Genomic DNA, 22939 nt, shown 5'->3' on the forward strand with positions numbered 1-22939 from the left:
CAAAAGGTTATTGACCCCAGTGTCAGAAATTTTGCGAATAATCTAATCCAAATTGATCTGAGGGCAACCCATGATTAAACTTCCATACTTTAATGCTACTTCATTTAGACTTGGATTAAGCAGAAACCTGTTTATGAAAGAGAGAGAAATACTTCTCATAACAGGCACAAATTGAATCTAAAATTGAAATTCCACAGCAGTATCTGAGTGAATGCAGAGAACATTTATTAAAGATGGTTGTTGCTCAGTACCATGAGGTTGGAGACTTAATCTCTTGGTGATGTTTCCCCTCAGCCATTTAATGTTAAAGTATTACACCCTGTGGAAGATGTCAAAACCTGCAGTTACTGATTTAAACATACATTAGTTGGCTTTTAAGCACCTTTGTCACTGCATGATTGTTCTTCAGGGAAAACATCAAGTCTTTTGTTGTGAGTTGGGCTTTCTAAAAAATTAATGCAAAATTAAGGCCACTGCTTGAATGTATCAAAATTGTCAAATCATGAAATATCTTATTGCTTTTTAATAGATTTAACGACATTCATGTTCCTGTGAGACTGGAATGTGTGAAGTTCGCAAGTCATTGTCTAATGAATCATCCAGATTTAGCCAAAGATCTTACAGGTGAGGTGTGTTTATACAAAAATACCTCTTTGTATAGAAAATGTCTTTAATTTGCTTCCAAGGTTAGCATTTGAAGCAAAAACTAAATTTTCCAAGACTAGATTGAATGGATAGCTGTTGAGTGGATAAATGCAGCTAGCACCATCTGCATAGGTGGGAGGTAAATGCAGATGCTGGCAGGTCAGACATCATAACTTCAATGTTTTTCTGTACTATCTGGTTTTTTTGTTAAGAGTTTTGGCTAATTCTTCAACCTTAATTTCCTAATAGTGGAAGCTAAGTGATGTATTGGTACTGTGGAATCTGATAGTATTGAATATAGTTCTTAAGTACTTATTCTGATACACATGCTTTCAAAACGTTTTTGTATTTATTATTTTCAAGACAGGTTTGCAAATAAAATTAGGGTTTAGATAATAATTAAAAGCTTGCTAAGTGCAAAGCCATAGTGCAGCGAAGGAGCTTAGATTAGTGTTTGTTCTTATTCTTGGGGAAAGTTCTAAAACGTTGTTTATATTGTGCATGGTTTCATTGTTACAAGCAAAAAAACTTTATAAACTTGACTATTTTACAAGTTTAAAAAAAGCTAATTTAATGTTAGGCATGGAATGTGCATCTCTAACCAATTTGAAAGCCATGTTATTTATTTCAAATGTGCATCACTCATTAGCTCTGCATAACTATGAATTATCTTGCAACGGTTATATGAGTTTAAGGTGCAGGTTACCAGAATCATAAATTGTCTATCTAAGAGAGTTTGTGCTCATCCTGAATCAACAATTTGTATATTCTCAATAAATCATTTTTAATAGAATACTTGAAGGTTCGATCACATGATCCAGAAGAGGCAATCCGGCATGATGTCATTGTTACAATAATTACAGCAGGAAAGAAAGATTTATCACTAGTGAATGACCAGCTGCTTGGATTTGTGAGGGAGAGAACACTAGATAAAAGGGTAAGGTTTTGAGATTGCAAACATGTTACTCCTAATTTATCATTCCAAAAGTGCAATGTTCTATTTTTTTGTTTTACAGCACAGATGTTTACTTCCTATCTGAGACCAGAGTAAGGCAATATAAGCACTTCATAACAAATTGAGAAGTAACAGAAAAATTACAGTGTGTTACTTCTGAAATAATTCTGTAGCCTATTCATAGATTGTTGATACCTGAAAATCATTACTTCAAAGTTAGGATTACAGATTTTAAAAGTATCTTAACTCTGACTTACCTGAAAAACCTTTTTCCATTCAAGTTGTATTTATTTCATGTGCTTCAATGTATTAAAATCCATTAAAACCACTTTGTTTTTGTTACCTGTTTGTCTAATTTTTACACTTAAGCTTTCAATCCCTTCACTGGTGCTATCAGATACTCTGTTAGATTCTTAACTAAATCTGGCTCAATTATTCTTCCAAAATCTACTGTGGTTTGGCCATTAGTTGTTTAAAGGACATATTGCTGCGGAAGTCTATCCACCACATTCCAGAAATTCACTAATTTTCAGTCACAAACAAGTCAACTTATCCCAATTAGAAAGATCTGCTTTTGCTTAATGTTCTCTAAACTGTAATTTTAACAATTAATAGCTGTTTACAGAGGGACAATACACAACTTGCTTTATGGTTCAGAATTCTCCTCTAGTTCTCGATTCTACCCTTTATTGCCTGTCTACTGCCTGTCTACCTCTTATTTCGTTCCTTGTCCTAACTGCCTTGCAGTCAAATCTCAGTAACGGTTGTCTGAGCCTCCAAGTTGAATTTGGACCTACAATCTATTTCACTTGTTTCTTGCACTCTGGTGGTTTGAATAAAGAATGGTTATTTTAGGTGTTCAATGCTGTACTTCAAGTATTTTACTCATTAATTTCTCTCATTTTAGTTACTCTCCATATAGTTGAATTTTCCCTATTTATTGTGCTTAAAACATGATTTCTGACTGTTCACGTCCTCTTTCCCCACTCACATGAAGTCCTTGTGACTCTGTTCTTTTTATGAAGATCCTAGTCCTAGTTTAGCTCAGTTGCTTATCCCATCTGTAAATTTTTTTCCTGTCCTGCACTGCTGCTAGCATCCTATGAAAATAAACCCTCCTTTGCTGAAGTGATCCTTCAGCCACTTGTTTACCTCTATAATATAACTAATTTTAATAAGCCCTTTTGAATCTTGGGCAACCTATACTATATTTCCATGGCATGGATGATCTCTTATAATGTTGAGAGCTAGTAATTGCTGGTTACATACATAAGAATTAAGGGCAATAGTAGGCCAGTTGGCCCCTCGAGTCTGCTCCACCATTCGATAAGATCACATCTGATTTGATTGTGACCTTGGCTCTGTATTTGTGTTTACCTGTGTTAACATTTCACCCCCCGGTTTATCAAGAATGTATCTATCTCTGCCTTAAAAATACTCACTTCACTTCCAAAACACTTTAAGGAGGTTGAGAATTTAAACCCTTTGGGTGCAATTGGAGTCATGGAGCGACACAATATGGAAGCAGGCCCTTCAGACCACCAGGTCTGTACCAACCATCAAGCAACTATTTACAATAATCCTACACTACTTTCAATTTATTCAGTCCACATTCCCATCAACTACCCCCAGGAGTCTGTCACTCAGCAACACACTAGGGTTAAATGACGTGAAAATTTTGCTCTCAGGGAAACTAGTAGGTTTAGTAAAATTCTTATCGTGGGACTATGATAGTGTAATGGTTAACTCATTGGACTGGCAACATGAGTTCTGGATCACTGGATCAGTGATAAGAGCTCATATCCCACTATGGCAGCAATGAATTTTAAATTCAAGTAATTAAGTACATCTGTGTTTTTTCACAGCTGTTCTCAGTTTTGGAACCATGATATAACCAGATTGTTTTTTAAAAAAAACTGGTTCACCAATCTCCTTCAAGGGAGGAAATCTGGCATTCTTTCCTGGTCTGACCATGATATAACCAGATTGTTTTTTTAAAAAAAACTGGTTCACCAATCTCCTTCAAGGGAGGAAATCTGGCATTCTTTCCTGGTCTGACTTGTATGGCAGTTCAGACCCATGAATGTAGTTGACTCTTAACCCCTCCTCAGTTCTGAGGTAATTCAGGATGGGCAATAAATGCTAGCATTGCCAATGACAACTGACAACTGTACCCTGTGAACAAATAAATCTTAAGAAAAATCTCAAAAATCTGTAGAGAAATTGATGTTTCTTATAAACTATCCTATCCTTTCAGCTTTTGATTTTATCTAGTTTTAAACTTGTTTGTAATTTTGTGAGATTTCTGTTTACACGTTGAATACATGATGATCTATAGTCCCACTTAATATTTCTCTAAACCAAATACTTCAGAAAATAACTCTAGATTGGAAAGCTTTTGTTCTATTCTTGCTGTCAAAAGTTACATTGCAATTATTACAAGCTGTTTGTGGTGCAGAATGAAACTCATTAATCATTCTCAATCTGCCTCATTGTGACTGTAGATACGCTACCCAAATGTAAAGATACATTTTGATAGCTCAAGGAAAATATTTTATTGCTGTACTACAGTTAAAAATTCTAGTTTACCACCTGCCTTGTTTGTACAAGTTTAATCTTATTTGCATGCAATGGCTCAATGAGTGAATGTGTTGATGCTTAGGAATGGAATTAAAACCCTCACATTCTGTCAGGAAAAACCTCAGTAAAATATTTCCTGGCAAGAAATGAAAGTATTGTGTTGCTCAATAGTCTTCCCTTTTTGTTAAGTGTAATCAAAATGTCTCCTTGCTGACTTGTAGTTGTTCTCTGATATATTGGAAGTTATTTTGACTGTATTGCAAATTTTTAAATAGGATGTGGGCTTCATTGGTACTTGGCGAGTAAGGAGTATTCCATCAAATTTCTGATTCCCTTGTAGATTTGGAAGGGCTCTGGGAAGTCAGAAGATGAGGCACTCATTGCAGGCACCCAACCTCTGACCTGCTCTTGTTGCCGGATGTTTCTGTGGCTGACCTAGTTGACTTTCTGGTCAATGGTGACCCTCCATAATGTTGATGGTGGGAGACTTGGCAATGGTAATGCCATTGATTGTTTAAGAGTAAGTGGTTGGGCTCTCTTTTATTTGAGATGGTCATTGCCTGCCACTTGCTTGGCGTGAATGTTGCTTGCCACTTATCAGCCCATGCCTGACTGTTGTCTAGGTTTTGCTGCATGCAGGCATGGACTGCTTCATTTTCTGACGAATTGTGAATGGAATTGAACATTATGCAATCATCAGCGAACATCCCCACTTCTGATTTTATGATGGAAGGAAATTTACTGATAAAGCAGCTGAAGATGGTTGGGCCTAGGACACTTCCTTGAGGAACTCCTGCAATGTCCTAGGGCTGAGATGATTGGCCTCCAGCACTTACAACCATCATCTTTTGTGTGAGGTATGACTCCAGCCAGTGGAGAGTTTTCCCTTCATTCCCATTGACTACAATTTTACCAGGGTACCTTGATGCCATAGTCAGTCAAATGCTGCTCTGATATCAAGTATATTATGCTGCTCCCTTTCTCAAAAGGGCTGAGTTTAATTCCCATCAGGTCTGTGTGGAGGGGAAGAAGAGAGCACATATCTTCATTGTGACTTCACAATCTCTCAGACAGGCCTCCCATCTTTTGGTGAACCAATTAATCCTAGTCTGCAGATTACAGCAATAAACCTAGTTGCACTACATGATTCTGCTGCAGAATTTATATGCATAAGGAAGGTGGATGTAGACTTAGTCATATTGTTGCTATTACTCTGAGCCATTCTGTACAGGTGGAGAGTATTAAAGGGATATCAATGGAAGAATGGTATTCAGAAATTCACCTGTAGAGTGATGCTTTAAACAGAAAGAATAAAATTGGTGTCAATTTGACAAGAAAGCCAGAACAGTCCATACTATTTTTATTCAACTGACGGTTTTTGTTTTTCTTTGTATTTTAAGTGGCGGGTGCGGAAAGAAGCCATGATGGGCTTGGCCCAGCTATACAAAAAGTACTGTCTTCATGCTGAGGCTGGGAAAGAGGCTGCTCAGAAAGTGAATTGGATCAAAGATAAACTCCTGCATATCTATTACCAGAACAGCATTGATGACAAGTAGGTGAAGTTACATATTTTGAAGTGCAAAGTAACATCTGTGCATAGGATCTAATTTCATAGCTGATTTCAAAACATTTATAATTGAAAACCTAGATTGTTATTTTGCTCTATAGTGATTGATTTATGATAAATTTACATTACAAACCTATTAGGAACCATTGATTAGCTTAGCACTTTACACCGTGAGCTACCTGAGCAAATGAACTAAACTTTTACGTGTTCTATTTTTCACCTAGTCACATCATTTTCATCATTTAACGTTAGGTACCTGTTTGGGTTAGCAGTGTCTTTTCATACATAATGGAGCTAAGATGTATAATTTATTTTTGGTCCGTTTACTTATTTACCCGGGCTGTTGATTCATCATTGTTCTGTCTTTTTTCAAAACTGTTTCACACATTACAGTGATTACACTGGCTGTCGTCTTTCCCCACCTGAGGAGCAGCAATTTGCACAAGCATACTTTAACGTGGTACATTATCCACGATATTTCACCAGATACAAAATTAAACTTTGAGAAGGATTATAAAATGCAAAGGTTTAGTAAAAAGGGCAGTTGGAGGAACGCTTTTAAGGTGGAGATGAAATAGCAAATTGGTAGTTTATTTAGACATTCCTAAAGTTCAGGCCTAAGACTATTGTGAGGTCAGGAATTAGAAGGAAAGATCTATAGTGGCTGTAAGTTGAAATAACAGGATATGTATTTTTGTATTTATACATGAGGTGGATGTAATTATAGAGTCGCGCATGGTCATGAACGGATTTCTAAATCAATTTTGGATCCTGCACATTGAGGATGAGGAATGTCGGTTAGGTTAGGATTCGTGGGGGAATTATTGTCAGCTGTGTCTTGGTATCACTTGCCTTTGAGTCAGACCTTTTGCATCACTCCAGAGACTGGGCTGACACTCGTGTTGAGGGAGCGTAGCATGGTAGCGATGCTGTCTTTCAGAAGAGTTGATAAGCAGAAGCCTTGTATTTTGAAGAATACATGATCAAAAACTTAATTTGTCTGATTATTATCATATTGCTGTTTCTTGGAGCTTGTCTGATGCAAATGTACATTTCCTACATTACAACAACGATTGCACTCAAGTACAGGTTCTCCCCAGGTTAACAACGCCTGGCTTATGTACAGCGTGTACATACAAGAGAATGTTTGAGAAACTAGCGAGATGGAGTTGCCAGCTGCTGTGGGGCTGCAGGCATCTTCTGCCATGTGGGAACTGTTCACGGCCGCATTTCTGACTGGCAAACTGTCCGGGTTGTGAACAGTTTGCAGGAACGGAACTCTGCCGTAACCTGGGGAGAACTTGTAAGTACTTAATTTGCTTTAAAATCCTGAAAAGCGCTATGTAAATGTAAATATTTTTTGAGGAATTCACTATACAACAATATATGCATCAGAGCACTGCATAAGGGGTGACCTCTATGGGCCAACAAGACAACGAGCTGCAAATTAGGGCAAAAGTGAAAGGGAATGGACATATGCTGATGTGTTGACAAAGTTGGAAGAAATTGCAGAGAAACTTGGCAATGGATGGATTTGTAAATTAATGTTGTAATTGTGCTTGGAGACATGTCAGCATGGATGGGGTTATAGGAAGAATGTGGCTTACTGTGTGGCAGAATGTAAACTGCAGAATGTTGCACAAGTTTGACTTACCATTGGATTAAACTCAGGAGGCCAGCAAAACAGTGGTTGAAGTCAAATCTGCAGCAGATGCATTTTGGTTGAGTGGTAGCAATCTGTCTTTTGTCATTATTGGAGACCCAGCTATTCAGATGAGGTGATAAACTGTGGCCCTTCCTGCCTTTGTAAGTGGTCGTAAAATTTTCATGACTTGTTGGAAGAAGAACAGATGGTCTGGCAGTATCTGTTCCTGAACTAACATTACCACAACAGATTATCTGCCTATTTATCTCTTCTGTTTATCAGACCTTGCACAGCACAAGCTTGTTTCCACATTTTCCAAATAAGTCTATACACTTCAAAAGCAACTAGTTGATTGTGAAGTCCTTCGGAATATCTTATTAGGGTGTTTCATTGTGTCTTCAGTTCCATGATGGTTCTTACTAATTCATCAGTACCACCTACTTAACACATTCATCAACATACTTTTTTGATGTAGATTAGTTATTTTGTTTTTCAGCACCTTCTAAACCTTGCATGAAACATCAAATTAACACTGTAGTCAATTTAACAATAATGTTCCATCACTTCTGTGCAAGTTAAAATTCGCTGATTGTTCGAAGTTTGATTTCTTGTCAATTTGGTATCATTTTTAATTCTACAAAGGCTTTTTTATATAGCTCTTTTAAAATAATAAAACATCCTGAAGTGCTTCATCAGAATTTTATAAAACAATTTGAATGCAAGCTTCAAATTGATAAATTACAGCAGATGATAAGAAAAAAAACCTTAAGTTTAGGGTGGGTAATCTGAAGTTTTACAGTTTAAACATTTGAAGGCCCACCTGCCAGGAGTGGACAGATGAAAGTCAGTGACGCCTTAAAGATCAGAACTGGAGGAGCACAAAGATTTCAGTATTGTATGCCTGGAGAAAATTACTGGTTAAGGGGGGGCTGCAGTAAAAAAAATTTGCTGAGGCAGGGAGATGATCCGGGTGACACATCAATATTATGTAATATGTATATCTTATATATGGAAACTAAAATTAACTTTTTAATCAATGCAACTGATACTTTCCTTCTTGGCTAGGTTGCTGGTGGAAAAAATCTTCGCTCAGTACCTTGTTCCTCATAATCTGGAAACAGAAGAAAGAATGAAGTGTCTGTATTACCTTTATGCTTCCTTGGACCCAAATGCAGTAAAGTGAGTATTACTTAAGTTTTTACTGTTATAAAGGAGATGGCAATTACAGGAGTAAAGGACATCCATTTCAGGCTCATGAGCTGGAGCTGTCTGCTATCTTACTATACGAGATCATCAGGCTTAGTCAAAGTGCCAAGTCCACCCTCCGACGTTTTTGTCTGTTACCTTGAAGTACCTATCCAAAACCCTTCAGAATCACTCATGCATTCAGCAGCTGCCACTTCAGGTAGAACATTCCAGATCCTGATAACTCGTATTAAAAGAGATTTTCATCTCCCATCTGGGTCTTTTACTGATGATTTAAATCCATTAGCAGAATGCAGAGGCTCAAGAAAGGCTGCAGAAAGAATTAGTAGAGTAGTCTTAAGATGGGGAATGTTGGTCACTTGCATGAACTGAACTAGCTGGAATTATTCTCTTTAGGAACAGTATGTAATTGGATAAAGATCCAAATGGAGTTTTTTTTTGGAGGGGTGGGGAGAGGTTTTTGCAGAAGGAACCAGAGGAATCTTGATGAGAAATGTGTTTATTAGCTAGTAGTCATGACCTGAATTAACTGCCTGAAAGGGTAGAGAAATTGAAAGGGAAATTGATAGGTATCTGAGGGAGGAAAAAATGGCAGGGCAAAGGAGAAAGAGCTGGGGAGTTCCACTGACTGGATCACTGTTACAGAACATGGGTTCAGTGGGCCAAATGGCCCCCTTCAGCATTGTAACAATTTTTTTGATTTCAGGTCCATTTTCTTTCTAAATTCACAAATCCCACAATTCCCTGAGTATCCAAAAAAGTTGTTCATCTCAGATGTGAATATACAGGAACGACCATCCTAGAGAATTTCCAACCATCTGCATAAAGAATTTCTCCCAAATACTAAACAGACTAGATCTTTTCCTTAAACTGTGCTTCCTAGCTGTGGATTCTCCAAACAAAAGAACCAGTGTCTCATATCCTTATTGAATTCAATGAGATTTCTTCTCATTCTTATAAAATGCAATACATAGAGACCAGCCCTCCTTGATCTCTCCTTATGGGACAGCCTCCTCATCCCTGGAATCATTCTAGTAAATCTATGCAGTGTCACCTTCATTGTAATGTACTTCCTAATACCATATTGAAAACTCCAGGGTGATCTCACCAAAACCTTTTGGACTTGCAGCAAGTGTTTGTTACTTGTATTGCAACAGAGGATAACATCTCTTTGGCTACCAGATCACATCCTGTATCTGCATGTGAATAAACTCAAATTTTTGTACATTATAATTCACACTCCATCATCTTGCCCACTGAATTAAACTGTCCATATCTCTTCACAGATTCTTGACATTGACATTTGAATTCCCTGGCCAGCTTTGTATTAACTGCAAACCCGGACAGGCTGCCCTCTATCCTTCCATGTAGGTCATTAAGTAGCTGAATAGCAGCACCACCCCCACCCCCCATCCCCCCCCCCCCACACTAAAGAACAGGCCTCAACCTCAAAATTAACTTTTTATTCCCACTCGCCACTTGCTGCCCTTTAGCCAAACCTCTGTCTATGCTGATTTATTATGCTCCAGACCCATAAGACCTTTTTTCTGTGCTAACCCTTTGCTTGGTTCTAAAATGTCTTTTGAAAATCCAACTAGATTACACCCATTGGTTTGTCCTAAGAAACTCTTAGTTATATAAAAAGCTATTTTCCTTTCTCTGGGTTTGTTAAGTGCCAGTCAAGTCTGCCTGGTTTGATTGAATATTTTTTGAGATGATACAAAGAGGGTTGATGAAGGTAGCACATTACTAAAATCCATTTCATTTATAAGTAAAGGGTTGATCAGAGTACCACATAATACATCAGGAAAGTTGAAGCCCATGGAAGGCAAGGGAAAGTAGTAGGTGTTGAAATAGAAATTGGCTCAGTGGGTGAAAAAGAGAATTGGTCAAAGGACTTTTAAGTAACTGGAGGGCTCAGTATTAGGCTCTTGCTTCTTGTAATTATAAATGAAATATAGGGGCCATAAGTTTGAAGATGCCAATAATGGTTGACATTGAGGACAAAAGTTTTAGGCTACAAAAATCAAAATCAGTGAAACACATCAAATCCATTCTCCTTCCCTTACTGGACCCCCTTCAGCTTGCATACTGTCCCAATCGGTCAACAGAAGATGCAGTGTCCTTCGCCCTCCACCTGGCTTTGTATCACCTAGATCAAAAGGACGCTTATGTTAGAATGCTCTTTATAGACTTCAGCTCCGCCATTAACACTATCATCCCACAGAACCTCATAAGGAAGCTACACCTACTGGGCCTCAGCACCTCCACCTACAGTTGGATTCTGGACTTCCTCTCTGAAAGGCCACAGTCAGTTCGTATTGGAAATACCATCTCAAAAATCACCAGGCTGAGCACTGGAGCCCCCCAGGGCTGTGTGCTCAGTTCACTGCTGTTCACGCTGCTGACCCATGACTGTTCTGCCAACTCAAGCTCCAACTATATCATCAAGTTTGCTGATGATACAACAGTGGTGGGCCTCATCAGCAGGAATGATGAAACAGCTTACAGAGAGGAGGTGGCGAGGCTGGCGGATTGGTGCTCAGTCAACAATCTCTTCTTGAACGTGGACAAAACGAGAGATGATTGTGGATTTTAGAAAGGCTCAAGCTGACCACTTACCCCCGTGCATCAATGGCATCATTTTACAGAGAGTCAGCTGTTATAAGTTCTTGGGAATACATATAGCAGATGACCTGTCCTGGTCAACTAACATCTCTTCCCTCGCCAAAAAGGCACACAGCGTCTCCACTTTTTACAGCGGCTGAAAAGAGCAAAGCTGCCCTCCTCTACCCTCACTACATTCTACAGGGGTACCATTGAGAGTGTCCTGACTAGCTGCATCCCTGCCTGGTACGGTAACTGTAACATCTCTGACCGTAAGGCTTTGCAGAGAATTGCGAGTACAGCGAAAAAGATCATTGGAGTACCTCTTCCCTCCATCTCGGATATTTACAATACACGATGCACACATAAAGTTTATAGAATCATAGATGACCCTTCTCATCTCTCTCACGACCTATTTGTCCTACTGCCGTCTGGCAAGCGGTACTGGAACATCCGGGCCAGAACTACTAGATTGCACAACAGCTTTTTTCCCCCCAGGCTGTCAGGCTCCTGAATACCTTGGTAGACAAATGTAGCGTCAAAAGCTCTGGTTTGCACAACGGCGTGTAAGAACTTTGGTTGCTGCTGAACATGTTTATACAATGAGTACAACACACTGAGCAGGTATTTCTCTTGTCCAGCTTGGTTTTGCACTAACTCTGCACTAAATTTGTATTTTGTATATACCGTTTTTTTGCACTATTTGTACTTGAACTTTTTTTTTGTTTTTTGGTTGTGTTTATTGTATGTCTTCTGTTCTATGTATGACCTCTGTTGTGTGAGTCTGGGGGAAACAACATTTCGTTCCGCCGTGTGTTTTTATAGCATGGATGAATGACAATAAAGTAACTTGAACTTGGTTTGATGAGCACAAATGGAATTTAGTCCAGAGAACTATGAATTGATGCATTTGGGGAGGGAAGAGAAAATGAGAGAATACTCACTATATGGCACAAGAAGAGAGATCTTGGAGTGCAGCTTCCTGAAGATCGCAGAATGTTTAGATAAGGTAGTCGGCATTCAAAATAGTTCCCTATTTTAGTTGAATGAGCATTTAGAGTCATAACCTATAGGGCTATAGACCAAGAGCTGGGAAGTGAGAGTATCCATGGTGACATTAATTATAAGATGATATGGTAATGACTTTATTACTCCATCCTTAGGTTTCAGCTATTTCCTGCTGACCAATGTCTAGCTGATTGATCTCTAGCTAACTATTTTATCTTTTTCTCATTTCCTGAACAGCAAAGTTGCATTTCTCAGCAATCTAGTAGAAATTTTCCAGAATCTAGGGAGCTTGGAATGTTGCCAATATTATATCCATTATTTCTGCAGCTGGTGTTTTGAAACCCTAAAATGTAGACTCTCAGCTCCTGGACACTTAACCAGATTTTAGTATTCTTAATTTTACTGGTACTTTCTCTTTAGTGATATTAGTTACTTTCAGCTCTTCACCTCCATTAGACTTTTGGCTCATCACTATTTACTGAGAGCAACTGAAATTTTCAAATCTAATCATACAATTGCTGAAATTTTCTAAATTAATCACTGACTTCCTTCCATGTACCCTGCTCCTGATCCTCTGTCACTCCTGATGCCAAAATCTGTTATCCTTCTAAACATCTGAGTGTGATCCAAATCACACAGGTTCTGGTATATAAATGAGCAACCTGTTTAACTCCATTTCTGGTTGTTTAAAGATCTATAAAGGAAGATGCTCCATCACTCTGGTTTAATGCCATCAAATAAGAGTACGCCAAAGTACTTAGAGAATTCTTCTCAACAATTTGCTTAAGTGCAGAATAGCGTATTGATCTCACTTAACGTGAACCAGCTGCACAACTGTACTTGTGTGCCACATCATATTAAGACAGCTGAGCTTATAAAACTTGTCAAAATAATTGCTTGTCAGCTCTAATTTTTGTGACTTGCCTACCGCAGGTTAGGATTTTGGATCTATGATATCCTACAGTTCCATTTTGTCAAGAATTATTTCTGAATTTGTCCATATTTGTTGATAATTTTTTAATAAAAATTTTGCCTCTGCTATTGAAAGCAAGCATTATTTTGTTAAAATAACAGTAGCTTAATTTTCATTATATATAAACAATAGAAATATGTGTTGTCTTTTTATGTGATCCCAGATTTGTATGTGTCGAGCATTACCTGTATTAGGTATTGCTCTTTTTTAGTTTGCAACAGATTAAGAAATGTTTCAACAATTTTGTAGAAATGCCTGATAAGCATATATCAATTGGTTGCTGTGAAACTAATCTTTCAAACTGTAGTGGTCTCTTTGGACAACTACAGTGGGAGATTCTTCACTGGGGTAGCTCATGTTTTCACTGAAATTATTCTTCTATGAGAGTTGACAATAACTTTGTTCATTGTTGAAATGACATAAATATGGAACTCTATAGTTTTAGCTATACTTTATAGTTTCCATATCTAAAAGCCAAATGAATGAAGATTAGAGTTCCTTGATTTTCTAAAATACTGTGTTGTCTTGGACTTGCTGTGTACACTGAAGATGTTCTTGTCACCACTACTCTGTTCAGAAAAGTTGAGATGCAGTTCAAATGGAAAATTTGCATATAGTGGGTATATAGCTGCGAGTATATTAAGGAGAGAAATGAGATGACTGCAAACAACACCTTAATAGGAATTCAATAAGGTATTCGCATGTCGATGGTTTTTTTGTTAGCAAGATGATTACAGAACCCTATTTATGTATAAAGGTGAAATTTCTTTTAAAGAATATAAGAAGATAGCTGCAAAGGTAATGATATATGTATGAAGACAGAATTTAGCTTACATTGACAATACAGTTTCAAATACTGATTTTTTTTGTGTCTACAGAGCATTGAATGAAATGTGGAAGTGCCAAAACATGCTACGGAGTCATGTCCGGGAATTATTAGACCTGCATAAACAACCTGCTGTAAGTTTTACAAGTATATTAACATTTGATGAGTTTATCAGATAAAAGATGTGCAAAATCAGTTTTGAAAATATCTCCAATAGTTATATAACTTCTTTATTTTTTGATGTAGGCCCAATCTAAGCTGATGCATCAGTGTAAAACTGAGATTGTTGTGGTCCCAGAGTGTAGTTTTTCTAATGAATAGGATAACCAGTATCTTCCTTCCCACCTGAGTGGATCATAAGCCACTGTTTGAAAAGAGCAGACAACTTCCCATGTCCTTTCCAAATATATCCCAAAATTGGAACGTTTTCAGCCTGTGCAATGATATCGAAAACATAATGCAGTCATAACCCTACCAAAGCAGCAAAAATTGGTTCACCTGAAAAGTTAACTTGGTCTGCTGTTTTAAAAAAAATAAGAGGAAGTCATTGTTTTTCTAACTTTAAACCTTTTTGTTTCAGTCAGAGGCTAACAATAATGCAATGTTTGCCAAACTGATGGCCATAGCAAGTAAGTGTGCAGTTTTTCTGTTTTACAACATTTTGGAATTAAAATATAGCATTTGTTAATATTGATTCTAAAGTTTTATTAATGCTCCTTATAAAAATATTTTTTCATTCTATACTAATATATTACATTCTTGCTGTGTTATCAGGTAACAAATGTTACTTTTTTGTTACGTCAGTAAACCTGTTCTCAATCTGTGCTCCTACCATAGGCACGGTAGTGTAGAGGCAGGCACGGTGGTGTAGGCAGGCATGGTAGTGTGGCGGTTAGCGTAATGCTTTATAGCGCCAGCGACCCAGGTTCAATTCCTGCGCTGTCTGTAAGGAGTTTGTACGTTCTCCCTGTGTCTGTGTGGGTTTCCTCCGGGTGCTCTGGTTTCCTCCCACGTTCCAAAGACGTACAAGTTAGGAAGTTGTGGGCATGCTATGTTGGCACTGGAAGCGTGGCGACACGTGCGAGCTACCCCCAGAACACTACGCAAAAAGATGTATTTCACTGTGTGTTTCTATGTACATGTGACTAATAAAGATATCTTATCTTATTGTTACAGAAGGCTTTATGTTTCACTTCTGTTTTCCCAAAATAGGTAACACAAAAAGTGTAGTTTGTAATTTGATTTTACAGCATTGTACAATTTTAAACAATTTATTAATAGCTGAGAATGGTGTGATGGGCATTGTAACATGGTGGACATCAGTGGACATGAATTTGAATTCCTTCATGGAAGCAGGGGAATTTAAATTCAACATATATAAGAAGAGAATAAAATAAAAAGTACCACTGATGATGGTGACCATGAAGCAAAACCGGATTGGTCTCAAAACCCATTCTGGTTTATTGATGTCCTTGAGAGAAGAAACTTTGCCACACTTAACTGATCTGAACTATGGGACACCACACCCACAATCTATTGCCTCTTACCTTCCTGTCAAAATGGCTGGAGTCTGGATTGGTGGTAAATATTGTCCTTAACACCAACATATTCTTCCTCCGAGTGAATAAATAAAATAAACTGATTGCATGATCTGATTAATCAGATTAGAACTACAGAGTGATTATATTCACCCCCATCTTTCATGCACAAAGCAGTAAGGGGTAAAAATATTCTTACACTTGTAATCACTGAATTGCAAGTAACTCCACTTCTGAAAAGATTTGTTTTTTCTTTAAGTATCCAGCTCAGTTTTAGTGTGCCTGCTTTGTATTTGTAATGTTGGGGTTTAATACCCAAGATCTACAAACCATATTTTGTTTTGATGAATGAAGTTTAATACATTTTCATTCTCAATAACCATACCTGTTATGTGCTTTGAATGTCTATTTAGCCGAATCCAACTACCCAGCTTTCAGTTCAGTACACTTCAGACCTCAACACAGCAAGCTTTCTGCTACCACCTCCCTTTCATACAGACATTCCAGGCCTCCCTGCCCTCACTCCACCCCAATTTCCCCCCACCATTCTTTAGGTAAAAAGATCTTTGCTCAACTGCTAACTGACCTGCCATCAGAGATCTGTGGGCATGCACTTGAGATCCCTCTTTCTCTACACTTCTCAGTATTATACTGTTCTTGCCTTCCTTGTCCTCTCAAAATGTATTAATTAATTACCTTCAAATGCTTAATGCATGTGGTATCTTGGTATTTGACTCTTAGAATTAAAAACATTTGCTGAGAAAGTGGCAATGTTCTTAAGTGAAAGTAACAATTTCAGCAAACACCCTAGATACATTATTTATATGGCTTAGCAAACCTCATTCACACAATATGGGGGTATTTTATTCAAAACTGATTGTACCCAAGGTTATTATGAATTATCCAAATACTAGGTGACTGTAGTTCAGTTAACATTTGAAATTAACTGGATAAAAAATCCTAACTTTTCAAATTGTAGAAATTAACAAATTGAAGGAGGACATTCACCAGTATTAAAGTTCTCCATTGTTTCACTTCCCAATGTTTTGCAGTCTCTTCAATTATTCATCCACTTTCTGAATTAAAAAAAAATCTTACTGATTTTGGTAGTGTTCCTAATAGGGTCTGATAAGTCTCAGCACAGAAGTAAATGCTCAGAACTTTTTTTGGATTACCATTGTCATTGACCAGTCAAAATAGTTTCTCCCTGTTTGTTCGTCATAATTTTGAATACCTTTGTCATTCTGTTAGCCTTGTCTCTTTTTAAGTAAGTGTATGCTATCTCTACTATGAAATGCTTTTTTTTATATTGAAGCAGCTGTATTAAAATATTACTGTTTGTTTTCAGCTATTGTGGTAATACAGATAAAACTTTATGCTTAGAAAACTAGAAATAAGGTTTTAAGCCTAAAGCACCACCAGTGCATTATCAAAGTACCAGGAAAAGAACTGGCCTAAGTATGACTGAAACAAAGACTATTCCATGTATCCCACAAAAAGACAGGTGTAGCTTGGGCCTTTGTGAGGTCCCATAGTTATATCTTTGATCTGGAGAAAGTGAGTGGAGTTGAAAGATAAGTTGTTCAATGTTTCTAAATAAATATAATTAGTAATAATAATTTAAAATAAATATAATTCTTCATGTAAGTGGAAAGAGTTGTTCACTGTACCTTGGTACTGTACATGTGACAATAACAAACCAAACCAAACCAAATTCTACCTATCATGGTTAGTTGTACTTTCAGGAAAAACTGTGTAGTGTTATGACATTATCTTCTGAGACTATGCTATTATTTTAACCACATCCTTTGCATAAGATACCAATACAAATTTATGATCTGCAGATTAAATCCTTGGTGTGAATATAAGGCTGGCAGGAATGAAGTTCTATTCATTTTGAGATTAGAGGGGAGCCCCATTCTGAATGAAATTCAGTGGAAAGTGTTGAAGAGATACTCAAGATGTTGACTGTTTTAAACCTGTATGATCCTTCTGTTACGTAACACATTTGGGCATTGTTAGAACTTTTTTTCTAGATGCTCTGCTGCACTTTTGGGAAGCTAACTGTTTGATATAAAACTGTCATTCTGTTTCAACAGAAGCATGAAAAGTGTATCATAAACTCTTGTAATGTTTGATACCCAAACATACAGAAATAACTGTCTTTTTAAATAGTAAGAAATGTGCTTTTGTGGCACATTAATCTTGTTTCTGACTCCTTGAAAAAAATGTTTTCAATAAAACAAATAAAAAATCCTTCCTACTTGGGTGAAATAGGGTCTTACAGCTATTATTGGGAATAAAATGCAGGTGCCAACATGAGGAATATGCCCTTGTGGCATGGGGTAGGCGTATAGGTCTCAGGTTTCATTTGAAACTATCATTAAAGGGACAGGCATCTCTGTGATTTACCCAGATGAATTTCTCTGCTACGTGGAAAATAATGTGCTTGTGTTAGAACAAGAACAAAGACTACTCAGACGTGAATAATCTACTTCATTGAATTTTATGGGGAATAGTAAATTCATCAAAATAAATTAATGTTGGAAATGTTCAATGAAAAGGTTAAAATTCTGGCTGCTTTGCATATTAATTATTATATATAACTTTAAATCTTACTCTGTGAACAGAAAATTTGCCTGACCCAGGAAAAGCGCAGGATTTCATGAAGAAATTCAACCAGGTCCTGGGTGATGATGAGAGGCTGCGAGGTCAGTTGGAACTGTTGATTAGCCCTGCCTGCTCTTGTAAACAAGCAGAAGTCTGTGTGGTAAGGGAATGTTGTTAACTGCCTTTGATCTTCCTGATTAAAGAAGCCTGATTTTTTTTATTATCAATTATTATGTTGTTTCATGGTGAAGAAAGATTGGATAGAGAGAGAAGAGAAAGGAAGAAAACAATTAAAATATTATAAATTTGGCATTTTAAGAATCTCTTAAAATAATTCACATCCATGAAGAATGAGATTGCAAATGTCATTGTTGTTTTTTGGTGCCAGAGATGCTGTTAACTGTTCATGGTGTAATTCTGCTTGTAGTGGCTATCCCACGTGTCTGCAAGGGTTTTAGTTTGTACTTTCCACATTCAATGCATGTCATTGATAAGGTAAGTGGGGAAATATTGCTTTTGCAAATTAATAGTATGGTAGACTGGCACAATTTGGGCAGAAGCTTTTTGATACTTGTTACTTTATTGCAGCCTGTCATTTCAAGTTGTTCTTTACTGTATATAAATAACAACACAGCAGATATTTCAAAAGCTAGTAATCTGCCAGTGCACTGTTGGGTATATCCTGTTTCTTCCAGTATGCTCCCTGACAAGGTCTCCTCAGAGGGGGCCATCTCCCTGCTGATCGGCAGCATAGAAGTTTTCTTACCATAGGTCCATGAATAGCCTGCACAGCCAATGAGCCCCACTACCGGGCTTGCTAGCTGCAAAAAGTTTCTGGTGATGATTTTCGGTAATGCCTACTACCCAGCAATGCTGTATGTTCCCTACTCTCGTGGGATTTCTCCCTATGAACAATGGAATAATAGCTTTAGTTTTCAATGATCTGGCTCCTTATGGGTGCCTGGAATGTCAGGCCTGTGGAAATCTTAAAACAATGTTTTTTTTAAGATTTCTTTATTTGTCATGTACATCGAAACACACAGTGAAATGTATCTTTTGTGTAGAATGTGTTGGGGGCAGCCCACACGTGCTGCCACACTTCCAGCGCCAGCATAGCATGCCGACAGCTCCTAACCCGTACATCTTTGGAACGTGGGAGGAAACTGGAGCACCCGGAGGAAACTCATGCAGACATGGGAAGAACGTACAGACTCCTTACAGACAGCGGCCGGAATTGAACCCAGGTCGCTGGTGCTGTAATAACGTTACCCTAACTGCTACGCTATCATGCCGCCAATTATAAGTGTCGGTTTAGGCTAAGTTGTTAATGGGGCATCAGGTGTAAGGAAAACCTGGGCATTGCCAAGGCAGCATTCTCCCTCTCTATGCTATAGAAAGTACAAGGCAAATGCAAATCAAAACTTGATGTTTAAAAATAAAACCTCAGCTCTTTGCTATAACATCAGGAAGGATATCTGAAGCCATATAATGTGCAGATGTTGTAAAGCAAAGATATAATGTGCTGAACAGTTCCAGCAGTCCCAATGCCCTGACACAGATCAGTAATGCCAGCATCACTGACAGCTGGAATTGTCCACTCATGCTCGGGCCAAGAAAATCCACTGAGATGCCAAGCTTCTGCTGAGAAGCAACTGCTTAGAAGACAGGTAAATGAGTGTGATAATTCCACCTGGCTCTCAGAAGATCCAGCCCAATATGCTATTTCTTCCACAATTATTTTGATATAAGGCTCTGACCCTATGTGTTCCCTTACTGCACTCCCTTAATTTTCCAGTGCCATGCTCCGTCAGCTGTCCCTCCCACTCTGAAATTATTGAACTTCCGTTTTGAAATTTAGTGCATCTCTCAACAGTTTGAATTCACAGTTTTTATTCTGTCGAAGCTCTGTGTAATTTTTGTTTCAATAAGAAGTTAGGATCTCTTCAATCTAACTGAGCATTTCTTTTCCAAACTGTAACAATTCCATAAGCATAGCATTGATAATGCTCCAGTATGTCTGAGTTGTACATAGGTGATGGAAATATACACTCACTATATTTATTGAAAAAGAAAACAATGACCATTGATCTTGAAGAAAGTAAAGTTAGGTATGCTTCAAAGTTCTATTTCAGGGAACATGTAATGTGTTAAGAAAATAAGTTTTCTTTTAGCTTTGTGCACAACAGTGGATGAAAATAGGTCGTAATAATTTCTGATTCCACAACCTTTCCCACCCCTCCCATGTTCCCATTCTCCTCCTGGCTAATGACAAACTGATATCATTTGTTCAGATCTGCCCACCAACTGATCTAATAAATTCTCGTGGGATCTAATTAAAATGTCCAAATGATCTGAACAGTCAAAAGTGACAACCAACTTGTGTGGGGTGGGGGGGGGGGGAGGGGGGGCGGCGGTATTTTCATGTCAAATAACTGTCTTGTTAGCATAACTCAATTATAGGTGACAAGTTGTATTAATTGTGTGATAACTTGCATCTTTGGTGTTTTGCATCAAACTATTAACAAGCCACTGACCTTTGTAAAACTAGAAATTTGTGGCTAACATCTGTGATTAATTGTCATTTCTGAATCATTGTCCTGTTTGAATGTGGGTTAATAATTCCTTTTTCCTCCTTTATTTAGAGAGAAATTACACGTAAACTAGCAAATCCCAAGCAGCCAACTAATCCCTTCCTGGAAATGGTGAAGTTCTTGCTAGAAAGGATTGCACCAGTGCACATTGATTCAGAAGCTATAAGGTATATCTTTCAAAATATTTATATTTTACTGAAACATTTTCCTGGAAAGATTTTTTTTAAAGCTAAAAGTTTGACATTTATTTGCTGTGTATAAGTTTGATAGTTGCCACTTCAAAAATAACTTGTTGTCCATCAGACTAGGTTTAAGTTAATTCAGTCAATACTTGGAATTAAATTATTTGATTAGAAATTGATAGTTTGCATGTATGTATAGTCTAGTGATGGACAATTAAGGCTGAGAATGCCGACTATGTCTTCTAAGCAACTATGGCACAGTTGCAACTTATATTTTTGTCTCATCAGCATAAATTGCAGCTACACTACTTTTATTATTTTTGACCTTTTTGTCATTTATTTTGCTTATTGTTCCATTAATTTGCCACGTTGTCCCTTGATGCTTGTCTCCTAGCTTGTAAGAGTTTATGATAAATGCAGTGAATAAGATCTTAATGTTTCCAAAGGAACAGCATTTAGATTGCTGAACTGAAATAAACAGTGCAAAGTGGTAATTGAAATAATCTTTTGAGATACAAGATTTAGTACTGGAACCTTTCAATTCTGGCAACTAAGTGAAATATTTCTATGAACAAACAGTTTAAGTTCTGAGGAAATGTATTGTGTAATCTCAATAAGTATTTCCTCTTCTCACTGGGATATCTGTACTAAAACTTGGATGCAAAAGTAGTTGGCATGGTTAGTAAGTTTGCAGATGACACTAAAATTGGTGGTATAGTTGACAATGAAGAAGGTTATCTAAGAATACAACCAGATCTAGATTAATTGGGAAAGTGGGCCAAGGAATGGCAGATGGAATTTAACTTGAACAAATGCAAAGTGTTACATTTTGGAAAGTTAAACCTGGGCAGGACTTGCACAGTAAATGGCAAGGCCCCAAGAATGATATAGAACAGAGAGGCCTAGGGGTACAATTACATAGTTCCCTGAAAATGATGACACAGGTAGACAGGGTAGTGAAGGTGGTGTTTGGCACGCTTCCCTTCATCAGTCAGGGAGTCATGAGTATAAGATTTGGGATGTCATGTTGGAACTGAACAATATGTTGCTGAAACCACACTTGGGGTATTGTGTACAGTTCTGGTCACCTAGCTATAGGAAGGATGTCAGTAAGCTGGAAAGAGTGCAGAAAAGATTAACAAGGATGTTACTGGGACTGGAGGGCTTGAGCTAAAAGGAGAAACTGGAAAGGCTAGTGCTTTTTTTCCCTGAAGCGTAGGAGGTTGAGATGACCTTATAGAGGTATATAAAATCATGAGGGGCACAAATCAGTTGAATGGTCACAGCTTTTTTCCCAGGGTAGGGGATTCTAAAGCTAGATGGCATAGACTTCAGGTGCAAGGGGCAAGATTTGAAGGGGACCTTAGGGCCAACTTTTTCACGTAGAGGGTGGTGGGTATGTGGAATGAGCTGCCAGAGGAAGTAGTAGAGGTGAGTACAATTACAACATTTAAAAGACATTTGGACAGGTATATGGATAGGAAAGGTTTAGTGAGATATGGGTCAAATGCTGCAAATACCACTAGTTCAGATTATCAACTTGGTCAGCATGGATGAGTTGGGCCGAAGGGCCTGTTTCCATGCTGTATAAGCCTATCACTCTATATTCCTCTCCAACATCTTGTAAATGAATCGCTGCAAATATATTTAAAATAAAAGCTGACAATTCACAGTTAACTGAGCTCTCTAACTTGCAAAGTTCAAAAAGAATTGATTTTCTTTAATGCAAGTAATGGTGGCAGGGTGCCAGTCTATTTGTATTTATTCCAATAGCCTTAATTGTTAAGTCGTAAAACATTTGCGTTCTCAGCTCCTTAGTGAAGTTAATGAACAAATCCATAGAAGGGACAGCGGATGATGAAGAAGAGGGTGTGTCACCCGATTCTGCAATCAGAGCAGGCTTGGAGCTGCTTAAGGTATTCACCTCTCAAATATACAGAAAGTAAAGTTTTAAATTTGATACCAATTTAAATTTCCAGCCTTGAATCCCATTGTTTGCATTTATT

At 37.7% G+C, this 22939-nt stretch overlaps 1 protein-coding gene across 8 annotated transcripts in view; it reads left to right on the forward strand.

Annotated features, from left to right (window-relative positions):
* Positions 1-22939, forward strand: part of pds5a (PDS5 cohesin associated factor A) — a 120088-nt gene that overhangs the window by 54069 nt on the left and 43080 nt on the right. For all 8 annotated transcript variants that reach the window (XM_052034201.1, XM_052034191.1, XM_052034212.1 and 5 more), the window contains 9 exons: positions 530-624; positions 1437-1582; positions 5581-5732; positions 8458-8571; positions 14065-14146; positions 14593-14641; positions 18181-18320; positions 20803-20918; positions 22744-22849. In XM_052034201.1, the coding sequence (XP_051890161.1) occupies positions 530-624; positions 1437-1582; positions 5581-5732; positions 8458-8571; positions 14065-14146; positions 14593-14641; positions 18181-18320; positions 20803-20918; positions 22744-22849 (1000 nt within the window). The remainder of the gene's footprint in view (positions 1-529; positions 625-1436; positions 1583-5580; positions 5733-8457; positions 8572-14064; positions 14147-14592; positions 14642-18180; positions 18321-20802; positions 20919-22743; positions 22850-22939) is intronic.

The sequence above is a fragment of the Pristis pectinata genome, chromosome 2 (assembly GCF_009764475.1).
Source record: "Pristis pectinata isolate sPriPec2 chromosome 2, sPriPec2.1.pri, whole genome shotgun sequence".
NCBI classification, from domain to species: Eukaryota; Metazoa; Chordata; class Chondrichthyes; order Rhinopristiformes; family Pristidae; genus Pristis; species Pristis pectinata.